The sequence below is a fragment of the Danio aesculapii genome, chromosome 12 (assembly GCF_903798145.1).
Source record: "Danio aesculapii chromosome 12, fDanAes4.1, whole genome shotgun sequence".
NCBI lineage: Eukaryota > Metazoa > Chordata > Actinopteri > Cypriniformes > Danionidae > Danio > Danio aesculapii.
The window spans coordinates 18,728,804-18,743,809 of NC_079446.1; the positions used below are offsets into that span (position 1 = coordinate 18,728,804).

The 15,006-nt window shown below is 39.2% G+C and overlaps 1 protein-coding gene across 2 annotated transcripts in view; it reads left to right on the forward strand.

Moving 5' to 3' along the window:
• The window catches only part of rnls (renalase, FAD-dependent amine oxidase), a 140,417-nt gene that overhangs the window by 6,690 nt on the left and 118,721 nt on the right, over positions 1-15,006 (forward strand). Inside the window, exon 4 of one of the 2 annotated variants that reach the window (XM_056469620.1) lies at positions 6,536-6,697. In XM_056469620.1, coding sequence (XP_056325595.1) covers positions 6,536-6,697 — 162 coding nt within the window. The remainder of the gene's footprint in view (positions 1-6,535; positions 6,698-15,006) is intronic. The other variant, XM_056469621.1, reaches the window with a different exon arrangement.

Consider the following 15,006-nt stretch of genomic DNA (forward strand, 5'->3'; position numbering starts at 1 on the left):
AAAAAGAAAAAATCAAAGGGGGGCTAATAATTCTGACTTCAGCTGTATATAAAATTGGATAAAACAACAAAATAATAATTTAACAATATATTATGATACAACATTTCAATGTTATTTAGTGATGTTTAAACTGCACAGTAATTTTATTTTAGTTAAGATTGCAAAGATTTATTTTTCATTTGAGTATTTTCAAACGAATAGAAATGAATAAAGTCATTTATTTTCTTTTTTTCCTGTTTAGAATTTAACTGAGGCTTTAACTGTCATGCATAGGGGATTTATAAAGCATAAATAGTCCTCACTTTAGTTTAGGTCACAAAACTGGATGAAGTTAAGTTAATAAAGCATTTATTAACATACAAATCAACTTTTAATATATGCCGGAATAATAAGATATATAAATGTTCATTTAAATAGTTTATTAATCATTTACTTACACATTCTGAATAATCTTTAAAAACCAGCAATTTCTTTCGAATAACTGATTTGTAAATGAGGCAATACAAAGTATGAAAATACAATCAAGCACATTATATACGTATGTGCTTTTAAGTCAAGAATAGAGCATTTGGATCTGCCAATATAAACTGCTTACTAACATCTGTTAGAGCCCCTATTATGCATTTAAAAAGGTCATATTTTGGTTTTGGGGGTCTCCAACAGGCTGATATGCATGCAAGGTCAAAAAAACACATTCATTGTCTTATGCGTTTATTTGTACCTAATTATCCCAATGACTACCATATGATTCATTCAGCGATTCATTTGTTCCCAAACCCCTCCTTAGCGTGATGCTAATCTGTGCTGATTGGTCAGATGACCCAGTCTATTAGGATTGGTCGACTGCATTCAGCGTGAGACAGAGAGAATTGCCCACCACAGCTTATCAACATTGTTGAAGTAGTCAGAGTGCATAGTGTATGTGTGAGCCCAATGTAGGAGTGCATTAAAGCAATGCAGTTAAACACCAGCATATTGCTCTATTCTCAACCATGACACACATACAGTATTAATCCACACTGTGGTAAAAGCTGAACTGTTTTGAAACTTGACCGCCGCACGAGTGTAGGAACAGCTGATGGTGGCCATAGCAACAAGAAACTGCATAGAATTGCGAGCTCACAAAAGTATTTAAATCCGTAACAAAGCGGCATGCGGCAAGTTTTAGACGCGATGTGAGTGTATTAACCAGATACAGTACAAGCGGTTACAAGTAACAAAACATAATTAACTACATAATTCGCAAGCTAGAAAAAACAAGGAGGCAACAATTTTAATCGCACTGAAGTTACTCACACTTGTGAAATGGAGGAAGAAACTGATCCATGAACTGTGTATGAATCCCCCATTGTAAGTGTGCAGATTGCTGAAGCAAAATGAAGGGAACACAGAACAAGGCAGGGGCTCTAAGGCTGAGTTTTTTTTTTTTTTGCAAAAATAAACTTCAACCACTGACTCTTCACAGCCTCATCTTTGGGTAGGGAAAATAACTTTCCCTCATACTTCAGAGCACAGCCATGTCTTCTTGACATGATTAAACCGGGATCTGCTACAGTGTATGTCTTCCTCTTTTTTTTTAAGTGTTTGTGGGCCTGGGGCTTTCAATTTTTCCGGGTCTGCGCACGCAACAATTGGGTAGGGCTTTTCCGTATCAACGTCACGCCAACAAAGCTATAGATTCGTTACCCCCGCAATTCATTTGAACCACTCTGAGTCGACTCTTTTATAGATGAATCAATAGTTTTAAATACAGCACACTTTCAGATTCAAGCCTTAGCTGGATATTTCACTTCACTTAGAGCTGTGTTACACACATGGAAGGTCATTTTCAAAAACCCATAACAGGGGCTCTTTAATGCTTAACAGATAATGAATTAACTGTAATGAAATTTTCACAGTGTGTCTGATAATATTTTTTCTTCTGGAGAAAGTCTTATTTGTTTTATTTCGGCTAGAATAAAAGCAGTTTATATTTTTTTAAAAACCTTTTAAGGTCAAAATTATTAGCCCCTTTAAGCTATATATTTTTTCGATAGTCTACAGAACAAACCATCATTATACAATAACTTGCCTAATTACCCTAACCTGCCTAGTTAACCTAATTAACCTTGTTAAGCCTTTAAATTGCCCTTTAAGCTGTATAGAAGTGTCTTGATGGCAAAGATAAAAGAAATCAGTTGTAAGAAATTAGTTTTTAAAACTATTATGATTAGAAATAGTAATACACAGGGGGCTAACTGTTATTGTATGTAGTTTCATTTACTATAGTAGAAAAAAAATATGGAAAATTCTCAATAATATTTGTAAAATAATTAAATGTCTTGTTTCAATTAAGTATGGAGGAAAATAAATTAGCCAAGGCAAGCAACAAGGGAAGGACACTTTTGAAAAGTTTATGTAGTGTAATTTAAAACTAAAATAACTAGAGCTTAAATATTTGTTTAGATCAGGGGTGTCCAAACTCAGTCCTGGAGGGTCTTGCATATTTTAGGTTCAACCTTAATTAAACACACCTGAATCAGCTAATCAAGCTTTTTCTAGGTAAACTAGAAACTTCCAGGGAGGTGTGTTGAAGGAAGTTGGAGCTAAACTTTGCAGGACACTGGCCCTCAAAGTTTGAATTAATTAACTGAAATGTATTAAAAACTTAAACTTTAATAGAATTGAAATGAAAACTGAACATATAAAAATGAATATAAAATACAGCTATTAATAATTGTCCTGTTCAATCAAGTAAATGCAGCCTTTGTGAGGATAAGAGTCTTTAAAGCCATGCAAATTGTTTTTCTTTAGAAGCGCCAAGCACTTTATTTTATTAAAACTTCAGATTAATTGCAACGAAAATATCTCCATTTTGATAAAGACATGTATTAACATAGCAAAAATAAAGTCCATTGTTGCCTAAAAGTATTTTTTCCAAGAGAGTAATTTAACAGTGAAATGCTTTTTATGTATTTACACAGTCATAGAAGCGAGATTTAATAACCGATTTTATCGCTGTTCATAAAGCAGCTGTTTTTCATCAGCTGTTTAATGACAGAAATGTGCTGCCAAAAATTATTTTTGGGTCAGCAAGACCCGAATCGTCCAGCTGTTGTTGTTCCTCCTTAGTCTTACCTTTCTAGAAATCTGTCTTGGTTCCTAGAGAGATCGCAGAAGAATTTGGCCAGGCCACGCAAGCTGATTTATGAACTCAAAGATCACGGCTCTTAGTCAATAATCTGACTGAGACTTCAGAAACAGTTCAGGATGTTTTGATGTTTTGCATGTGCTGGAACAGAGAACAAAAAGCAGCAGTCAGATGGAACTGCTTTAATGTGTGGAGCAACATTGAGAAACAACACAGTTCTTCTAACATCAGCAAAGCATTAAGGAATTTATGTGAAAAGTGAATTGTGTGTATTTAATCTTAAAAATTCACTAAAATTAGTGAAGTTTTTTTTCCCTCTCCGCTGTCGCCACTGGCTTGCATGGTTCAGGATCTGTAGAGCTGCGCATCGTTGGATTTGCTCTTCAATATTTGGACTCTCAGTAGTGATTATTAAACCACACTGAACTGAGCTAAACTGAACTGAACTTAAACACTACAAACTGAACTACACTGTTCCTATTTACTGTGACCTTTTATGTGAAGCTGCTTTGACACAATCTACATTGTATAAGCGCTATACAAATAAAGGTGAATTGAATTGAATTGAATCTCTATTTTTAACCTATTCTCTGGTGTTCATTTCATATACTGCTGTCAGCATTGTTCTGTCACCTTAAAAGAATAGTTCACCCAAAAATCTAAATTACCCCATAATTTACTTACCCTTAAGCCATCCTCATGTACAGTATAACTTTTTTTGTCAGACAAACACAGTCTGAGTAGTTTTACATTTTTTCCTGACTCCATGCTACGTCAAACTGTTGGATAGTGGCTTTTATTTTGACATTTCCAAACGTGCAGAAATTGATCATAAAATGAACTCATATGCTGCCAGGGGATTAGTGTGTCATATGAAGCAGATCTATGGCTGTGATTTATACTCGAGTAGGTACTACATTAGAATTTGAATTTACTACATGACCGTTAGAAAAGTATGTTCTATATAGTATGAATATGAGTAATGTGAATAGAATTCCTATGTACTACATCTGCCATTTGTCATTATCATGTGACCTACCTGCATCAGTTGCATCACTCCCATTCATGAAACATCTTGCATGGCATCATGGGATAGTGTACCATCTGTTTGATCTCAACAGAGGTAGTAAGTCATCCGGGTACTTCTCGTCTACTGTTTTTAGTATACTATGAATTCGAACATACTACTTGGCTCGCATACTGTTTTTAACAAACAAGTAGGGAAATATGAACTCTGGGATTCACCCTGTTTGTTTTTTTAACAGAAATAAGTACATTTTTAAAATTCTAAATTCCAATTCCTGACATCTAGTGGCAGCCAAATGCACCTTTTGTGCAACTGACTTATTGGACGTACACTCACCAGCCACTTTATTAGGTACACCTTACTGGTACTGGGTTGGACCCTCTTTTGCCTTCAGAACTGCCTTAATCTTTCGTGGCATAGATTTAACAATGTACTAGAAATATTCCTCAGAGATTTTGGTCCATATTGAGTACATATCAGTTGCTGCAGTTTTGTCAGCTGCACATCCATGATGTGAATCTCCTGTTTCACCGCGTCCCAAAGGTGCTCTGTTGGATTGAGTTCTGATGACTGTGGAGGCCATTTGAGTGAAGTGAACTGAACTCATTGTCATGTTCAAGAAACCAGTCTGAGATGATACACGCTTTAGGATATGGTGTGTTATCCTGCTGGATGTAGCCATCAGAAGATGGGCACTCTGTGGTCATAAAGGTTGTTAATGTCAAATTTTGACTCTACCATCCGAATGTCACACCAGAAATCGAGACTCATCAGACCAGGCAATGTTTTTTCCTATCTACTATTGTCCAATTTTGGTGTGCTTCTGTTGGTGAGCCTCAGTTTCCTGTTCTTAGCTGACAGGAGTGGCACCCTTCTTCTGCTTGGACAGGTGTACCTAATAAAGTGGCCGGTGGCTGTAGTTCTGAAAATGTATAAACACATGTACCGTTACACATCTAATATGTAGGGATAATTTATAATAGATTTAGGTTAAGTTTAAAAAAAAAAGCCTTGTTTGAAAATGTTTAACTTTGAAAACTTAAGATGAAAATGTAATTATACTTAATTAAATATAATCAGCTACATTACTTTAATGCCTAAATGCCTTGAGTTGGTTCCATGTAATTGGCTGATTAGAAATTTGCATTAACTAGCAGTTGGACTTATTGTACCTTATAAAGTGACCGGTGAGTGGATACGATGTATAATGAATGACATAAGACACATGTAATCGATTGAAAGAGTAAAATACTGTTTAGCATTATACAGTAATACCAAACCAACTAGTTTACTTGTTCCTTTGTTGTCTTCTGAGGTAAACAAACAGTGTGGCAAGTGGTTCCTTCAAGATGTGTATATTCCTGGAGATTTTGCTGTGAATGCCTTTTACATTATATGTCATTCGTCATATAAATCAGTTGCACATAACTTGCATTTGATCATTGCCGGAGTCAGTGATGAGTTTAAAATGTAAACATTTGAAATATTTCTGTCACAAAAACAAATTGGCTGAATATGAAATCGCATACTAAAATATTTAGTACATTAAAGAAGTATGCGAGTCAATTAGTATCAGTATTCGAAAAACACTATGTAAGAAGTACCAGGATAACCTACTACTTTTGGTGAGATTCTGAAGTACGCATGTGATGGATGCTACGCTATCCCATGATGTTACGCGAGAGAATACAGGAATAGGAGTGAAGCGATGCAACTGATGCAGGTACAGTAGGTCACGTGATAATGAAAAATGGCAGATGTTGTATGTCCGAATTACATTTATAATACTTACATTCGTACTATATATAATGTACATTTCTAATAGCCGTGAAGTAAATTAAAATGTAGTACATTCTCGAGTAGTAGGCGATTTCAGATGCAGCTATTGATCTGCTTCATTAGATATGTTACCAGCCCTGTCAGCAAATGGGTTAGTTTTGCAACAGATTTATAGATTTCTGGAATCTTCTAGCCTACAGCATGGAAGTGCCAGGACAAAATTTAAAACAACTCTGACTGTGTTCGTTTGACAGAAAAAAAGTCATATACATCAATGATGGCTTGTGGGAGAGTTAATTATGGGGTAACTGTTCTTTTAAGCAATTGAAAAATACATTGTACAGCATGTATGCTAATTGAGATGGATTTTCTATGCAATTGTTGGGTTTGGTTATTCTTTCCAATACATCTTTTCTTTCTAAAATGAGGAATTAATTAAAGCTCTTTGCATGTGCCTAAACTAAATCTTGACTTCTCAATAATACTTAATGGCCTTTTCTTTCTGCTTGATTTTATATTTTATTTTCTGTTTCTCTTGGCATTTTGTCTCCTTTTTGCTCCTTGTGCAACATTGCCAACTGTGCCCTTCCGCACTCAAGCAGGAGCAGAGGTTTTCTACAACCGACACGTCACTCACATTCACCGGAAAGACACTGGCTGGGAAGTGTGTCGCAAAGAAGGAGCTCCAGAGCGGTTTGACGTAGTGGTTTTAACCATGCCAGTTCCCCAAATCCTCCAGCTGCAAGGAGACGTGGGTTCTTGTGAGTACATTACCACATCGCCGCAGACACATATAAACACACACTTTGGCCTTAAAATTGAAATATGACTTTTGGTTTTGCTGTCTGCCATTGTTTCTGCTGAAAATGTATCCCAGTGAAGTCTCATAATTTTTTTTATTTTGGTCTTATTCCAGAAATATCCACAGAACATTTCAATAGTTATTCAAAATTCTCTGTTAAGTGGTGAAAGTAACTTTAGTTTAAGCAATTTTACTCATATTAAGCTCAATTATAACTGACAAATCTACAAATTAATAGGTAATTAATATATAAAGAAAGACATTGGAAACATTGGTTAGCATAAGAGTGTTGTAAAAATACAGTAAGAAAATTGGTAGACATATTTTTTGTACATCTTTTAAATTGACAATAAATCTTTGAATTTATGCGGGGCACAAATCCAGCAGCCCGTTTCAGCTGAATTAGCAAGATTATGTAACTAACATATACATTATATATTAAGAATAGCATATTTTATATATGGATCTATGTCTGTGTTAAAAGAAAGTACAGTATACAGTGCATCCTGAAAGTATTCATAGTGTTTCACTTTTTCCACATTTGTTTATGCTACAGCCTTGTTCCAAAATGGATTAAATTGATTTATGTCCTCAAAATTCTACACACAATAGCCCATAATGACAATGTGAATTTTTTTAAATTGTTGCAAATTTATTAAAAATAAAAAACCTGAAACCTGATTTTCATTCAGGATGTCTTTGTACATTGCTGCATTCATCTTTCCCTCTCCTGACTAGTCTTCCAGTTCCTGCTGCTGACAAACATCCCCAAAGCATGATGCTGCCACCACCATGCTTCACTGTAGGGATGGTATTAGCCTGGTGATGAGCGGTGCCTGGTTTTCTCCAAATGTAACGCCTGGCATTCACTCCAAAGAGTTACATTTTAGTCTCATCAGACCAGAAAATTTTGTTTCTTATGGTCTGAGAGTCCTTCAGATGCCTTTTGGCAAATTCCAGGCGGGGAGTGGCCTCCATCTGGCCACTCTACCATACAGGCCTGATTGGTGGATTGCTGCACAGATGGTTGTCCTCCTGTAAGGTTCTCCTCTCTCCACAGAAGAATGCTGGAGCTCAGACAGAGTGACTATCAGGTTATTGATCACCTCCCTGAGTAAGACCCTTCTCCCCCGATTACTCAGCTTAGATGGCCTGCCAGCTCTAGAAAGAGTCCTGGTGGTTCCAAACCTACTACAAACCGAATACTTTCCGAATGCACTGTATGTTCTATATAATATGAATGTGAGTAATGTGAATGAAATTCAGAAGTACTACATCTACCGTTTGTCATTATCATGTGACCTACCTGTGTTAGTTGCATGGCTTCACTCCCATTCTTGAATTCTCTTGCATGGCATCGTGGGATAACGTAGCATCTATTGGATCTCGTCAGAAGTAGTAGGTCATCCGGGTACTTCTTACCTACGAATACTATGAATTAAGACATTCTACTCGGCTCGCATACTGTTTTTAACTTACTATAAAGTAGGGAAGTATGTGATTTTGGGTGCAGCCTGTGTGTTTGTGTAACAGAAATATTTAAATTATAAACTCCAGTTGCTGACTCCTGGCAGCGGCCAAATGCACTTTATGCACAAATGATGTATACAACCTATATGATGTATAATGTATAAGGTAAAACATTCATTCATTCATTTTTTTTTTTTTCGAATTTTCCCTTTATTAATCTGGGGTCGCCACAGCGGAATGAACTGCCAACTTATCCAGCATATGTTTTACGCAGCGGATGCCGTTCCCGCTGCAACCCAGCACTGGGAAACATCCATACACACACATCCACTACGGACAATTTTATCTTACCCAATTCACCTATAGCGAATGTGTATATATATATATATATATATATATATATATATATATATATATATATATATATATATATATATATATATATATATATATATATATATATATATATATATTTTAGGGATGCCCCAATCTGATATTGATATTGGAAATAGGTCCGATATCAGTCCAAAAATATATATCGCACTGCGTTAAAAATCTCTGATATAAGCAGTCCGATGCGCTCTAAACTCCTACAGCTATTCTATCCAGCAGCATCCAGAGCAGCCAGCGTGCAAAGCCCACGTGATTACAACACTGCTTGCTAGCAAAGTCCCTTTAAGATTTAACATGCTCTTCACACTAAGTTATGGTGTATTACAATAGAAATCTATTGTAGCACACAATTCATTCAGGGCATATCGTGGTTCATCCAGTGTGATACCCAATTCAACACCACCGCTTCCCACACATAAGACTTTACCTTAGCGGCCCGGTTCTGTGTGCGTGGTAAACTTGAGAGTACTCCACCACAGACTTGGATGCTCTGCTGCTGCAGACCCACAGAGACGCGCTGGACATCTGTTCTGACTTTGGTAGTAGCTTTGAGAAGAGCGCGAGGACACGCGGAGAGTAAAGCCTTTTACTAATAGACTGATCCAGCTCATTATTTAGGGTGACAATACATCCTCTTTTCCCGGACATGTTCTCTATTTGGGACTTAAAAATGCATTCAGCCAGGATTTCTAAATCGCCTAACATGTCCCAGATCTAATCTGCTTTTGTTTTCCATAGCTGTCATGTAAAAGGTGTTAAATGCTAAACATTTTTGTTGTTTTAATTGTCTGTTAAATAAGAATAAGAAATCATTCTGTTGCTGAGGGCCATTACAGTTTAAAAGAAAGAATGGTATTAATTTCGGGCAGAGGGAAAATTTAATTAGAGGCATTCCCATGCTTAACTCTTCTTTAAAAAGCCCAGAAAGATAAAGTGCTCTGATAAACAGTGTCCGCTTTGCACATGAGTTTGCAGTTCTGTCATTTACATTGTCGTACTTTTCCCGTGTGGGATATAGGGTGGAATCTGTGCAAAATATTATGCAAATAAAATGATTTTTGATAAATAAAATTATTCTTAAAAGTCACATTATTGTATGTGCTGTGGAGAAAAGGTGTGTTTCAATCCAGCTACTGCAAGTATATTTATGTTAAAGATAATATGTGCAATATATATTATTATAAAATTAATATTTATAATTTTTTCTAATTAATTAATGTTTTGTTTGGGAACATTGATACAGCCATAATCTTCTTATGATACAAAAACAGATTAAATAGATCTGATCATGTAAATGTTTGCACTAACCTTACTGCACATTTTTATTAATTTAACAATAACTTATAACAATAACTCCCTATTTCTGCTGCCCAGTGTGAAAAGATATTTTTCAGCTTGAAACTGGATCAAAAATTCATCAAGAAGCTGTGTGTGAAATTGAAACTTTGGACACTCAACCTTTAGCAGTTGGTCAGTTAACAAATTTTTTTTCTTATGTTCCTGCTCTCAGCTGTTTCTACCATTTGCTGGGGGTAAAAATAAATAAGTGAAGTGACCTTTAATTAGTATTTTGCACTTTAAAAAAAAATATTTTTAATTTAATTAAGATATTTTTCAGGGTCTTAATGTTTATTCTTTAATTCTTTTAATGTATTCTTATGTAAAAGGTTCACATTTATGCAACCAATAGTTAATAAATTGGTTGTTTTTTTCCATACTCATTGTTGCTGACTTTTGTTCTCAGTTTGATCTAGCCGTTCATACATTCCACTCAACGAAATAGGTAAAAGTAAAGTATTCATGATTTGTGCTGATTATTGTATTGGGTTTGTATTGGTATCGGTTTCTAACCGAAGGCTGCAATATCGGTGTCATATTGGAAGTTAAAACGTTGTATCGGGACATCCCTAATACATATTAAGTATTACATAGTAATACCGGCTGCTAGCTCTCTGCAACTCTCACATGATTACCCACTGAAGCTAAGCAGGGCTGCACCCGGTCAGTACCTGGATGGGAGACCACATGGGAAAGCTAGATTGCTGCCAGAAGTGGTGTTAGAGAGGCCAGCAGGGGGCACTCAAGCTGTGGTCTGTGTGGGTCCTAATGCCCCAGTATATTGATGGGGACTCGTACTGCTCAGTGAGCGTTGTCTTTCGGATGAAAAAAAGAGTATGGTTTTAACCCCGGCATCCTGGCCTAATTTGCCCACTGACCTCTGTCCATCATGACCTCCTAACCATCCCCACATCATAATTGGCTTCATCTTCTCTCCACCAATTAGCTGGTGTGCGGTCTGGCGCAATAAAGCTGCCGTCGTGTCATTCTGGTGGATGGTGCACACTGGTGGTGGATAAGGAGATTTCCCCAATGTGTAAAGCGCTTTGAGTGTCTAGAAAAGCGCTATATAAATGTAGGGAATTATTATGATTATTACTATAGTAATATTACTATATGTAAATATGAACTGTTGCCAGATTTTCCTTTTGAAAAAAAAATCTATTGTTGTATCATGCACACAAACACAGTTTCTTCACAACAAACCATCTGTTTAATGTGAAGAAATTATGACAGAAATATATTGCTATTGTACTGTCGAATGTACATCTCTAAGTATTAATAAACTATTATTATTATTATTATTATTATTATTATTATTAGCATGAAAAGAATTACTTCCCAGTGTTGGGTTGCGGCAGGAAGGGCATCCGCTGTGTAAAACATATGCTGGATAAGTTGGCAGTTAATTCTATCTTCTCCATGCGGGTTTCCTCTGCGTGCTCCGGTTTCCCCCAACGACATGCGCGATAGGTGAATTGGGTCAGCTAAATTGTCCGTAGTGTATGTGTGTGATTGAGTGTGTATGGGTGTTTCCCAGTGATGGGTTGCAGCTGGAAGGGCATCCGCTGGGTAAAACATGTGCTGGATAAGTTGGTGGTTCATTCCGCTGTGGCGACCCCAGATTAATAAAGGGACTAAGCTGAAAAAAAAAATGAATGAATGAATATTAATGTAAAAAAAAAATGAATTCATTTGGAAATTAATATATAGACAGTGCACACAATTACACACAAGCACAAAGCACTGTCAATGGTAATACATGTAAATATGAAATTAATGTTAATTAAACAACAGGTTTAAAATAAACCAATGGCAAAAAATGAAGACAACTAAGGCAAAACATTGAATGAATTGCCATACAGGAAATTAGGAGCATGTCAGTGTCACGGATTGGTCAGGCTCTCACGATCCCCACTCACGAAGATCACCATCACCTGACTTCTAATGAGCACACAGCTGCATCACATTCACGAGCACCAGATAAAAGCACAGCACTCCAGTCGCTCATTGTCCGGGCTCGTCTCGACGAAAGCGGACAACTGAGCGACCACTCAGCGTAGTCATCCTCAGCTAAAACAAACGATTTACTTACCTGTTCTCTTTGTATTCCTCCTAGTCTTCCTGGTCCTCCCGAATCGTCCTGTCTTCCAGTCCTTCCAAGTCTGTGTCATCCTCTGTCAGCTGTATCTGGTGTGTGCTGTCCATCCTCGTGTATTCCTGTTACCCAGCCACGGAGGAAAAGACCCCAACATCATTCCTGATCCTCCTGGCTATCCTTCATGTGCTCCTTGTTGTCATTTAATAAACACCCTAACGTTTCCTTACCTCTGTCTCCTGTCCGCTTCATAACAGAAGCCCGGACCAATAACGACGACAACATGAGCACCCCCGATCACTTTCAAGAGCTGGTGGACCAGTTGAAGCGGATTCTACAGCCACCAGCTCCACTTTCCAACGCACCACCAGCACCGAGCACTTCCGCCTCCACAGTTTCTTCTTCGGCCCTTCCTTCCAGTCCCATGGCCCGACCAGCGCCCTACTCAGGCGGAGCGGGGGAGTGCAATGGTTTTCTGTTACAATGTTCCCTCATATTCGAAATGCAACCTTCTCTATATCCCACAGATAAGTCAAAGATCGCCTACATCGTATCACTACTCTCTGGACCTGCACTTAAATGGGCTGAGACGATCTGGAACCAAGCCGGGCCGGTCATGAATTCCATCACTACCTTCACGGAGTATTTCAAAGAGGTGTTTGGACGTTCTGATGGGGAAGTAGCCGCTGGAGAGCAGCTGTATCATCTAAAGCAAGGTACTCTATCTACACAGGAATATGCTCTCCGGTTTCGCACTCTAGCAGCTGCAAGTGGATGGAATGAGAGATCGTTGTTGACCACGTACCGGCTCGGCTTGGAACCCACTCTCCGAATCCAGCTGGCCACATTAGATGATACTATGGGTCTGGAGAGATTCATCCAACATTCTCTCCGATGTTCCGATCGTCTCCGTTCCTATCAACAGGACACCATCACCCCCTCGTCTGCACTCCTCCAATCGCCTGAGTCAACAGCCTCTCCAGAACCAGAACCCATGATAATAGAGTCTGGAAGACTGACATCAGCGGAACGACAGAGGAGGCTGACCCGGGGTCTGTGTCTATACTGCGGTGTCAGTGGACACACCCGTATGGAGTGTCCCCTTCGTCCCATTCGGACTTCAGTGAGTGTATTCAGTACGAATATTGAACAATGTAAACCACTTACTACCACCGTACAAATAACTACTGCCTCTATTTCTCTCCTTGTCACAGCCCTCATCGACTCCGGGTCAGCAGGGAACTTCATCTCCCAATCCCTCTGTCGTCAACTCCACCTACGTACTGAGGCGTCCTCGCATATATACCAGATACAACCGATAACCCAGTGCACTCGATCTTCGACCCGTATCCATCGACAATGCGAAGACATCCTTCTTCAAGTGGGGTTGTTACATCAAGAGAGGATTCAATTTTCTGGTTCTGGAGGGTGCAAATATGGACATCATTCTAGGGCGCCCGTGGCTGGTGAAGCACGATCCCATCATCTCTTGGGGCACAGGAGAGATAAAGAAATGGGGATCTGGATGTACACCTACCTGTTTTCCAAATCTCCCTCTTCAAGGTCGGAACCCCATTTCTTTGTTTACAACATCGGTCGAGAGTCCTCCTGAGAAGCAGTCTATCCACATTCCTAAGGAGTACAGCTCCTTTCATGATGTCTTCTGCCCCAAGAGAGCTTCCCAGCTACCGCCGCATCGGCCATGGGACTGCGCGATCGACCTAGTTCCAGATGCCCAGTTGCCAAGAGGTAGGATCTACCCGCTCTCGCTTCCAGAGAATCAGGCAATGGAAGATTACATAAGGGAGGCTCTGAGTCAGGGGTACATACGTCACTCAAAATCACCAGCCGCCTCAAGCTTCTTCTTTGTGGCCAAGAAGGACGGAGGGCTGCGTCCATGCATCGACTACAGGGTCCTAAATAACGGTACAGTAAAATACCGATATCCCCTTCCTCTGGTACCAGCCGCTTTGGAACAGCTCCGAGAAGCTAAAGTCTTCACTAAATTGGACCTCCGCAGCGCGTATAATCTGATAAGAATACGTGAGGGGGACCAATGGAAGACAGCATTCGTGACCCCTACTGGCCACTATGAATATGAGGTCATGCCTTACGGTCTGGTCAACGCCCCCTCCGTATTCCAAAACTTCATTCATGAAGTCCTCCGGGAGTTTCTTCACCACTTTGTAATAGTGTACATAGATGACATCCTCATTTACTCCCGGAGTGAGGCCGAACATCGCCAACACGTTGCGGAGGTCCTACACACATTGAGAGAACATCACCTCTACCTCAAAGCGGAGAAATGCTCATTCCACCAGAAGTCGATTCATTTCTTGGGATACATCATTGACCAAACCGGTATACGTATGGATGGGAAGAAAATTGAGGCTGTTCTATCCTGGTCAGAACCCACTTCCATTAAGGAGCTCCAGAGGTTTCTTGGGTTTGCTAACTTTTATAGACGGTTTATCAAGGACTACAGCAGGATTACATCACCTCTCACTAATCTCCTCAAGGGTAAACCCAAAGGACTGGAGTGGACCAAAGAAGCAGCCGCAGCCTTCCGCCTTCTTAAGAAGGAGTTCACAAGGGCCCCACTCCTGACTCATCCTGACCCAAATCTTCCTTTCGTGGTGGAAGTGGACGCATCCACCACCGGCGTCGGGGCAGTATTATCCCAACATCATGATACACCGCCCCGACTGCATCCCTGTGCCTATTTCTCTCGGAAGTTGAGCCCGGCGGAGCAGAATTACAGCATAGGAGACAGGGAGCTTCTAGCAATCAAGCTAGCCTTGGAGGAGTGGCGTCACTGGTTGGAGGGAGCCAAACATCCGTTCCAGGTGATCACAGATCACAAAAACCTCCAATATATCAAAGAGGCCAAGAGACTATGTCCACGTCAAGCCAGATGGTCACTTTTCTTCTCACGTTTTGATTTCTCCATTTCCTATCGTCCAGGACCC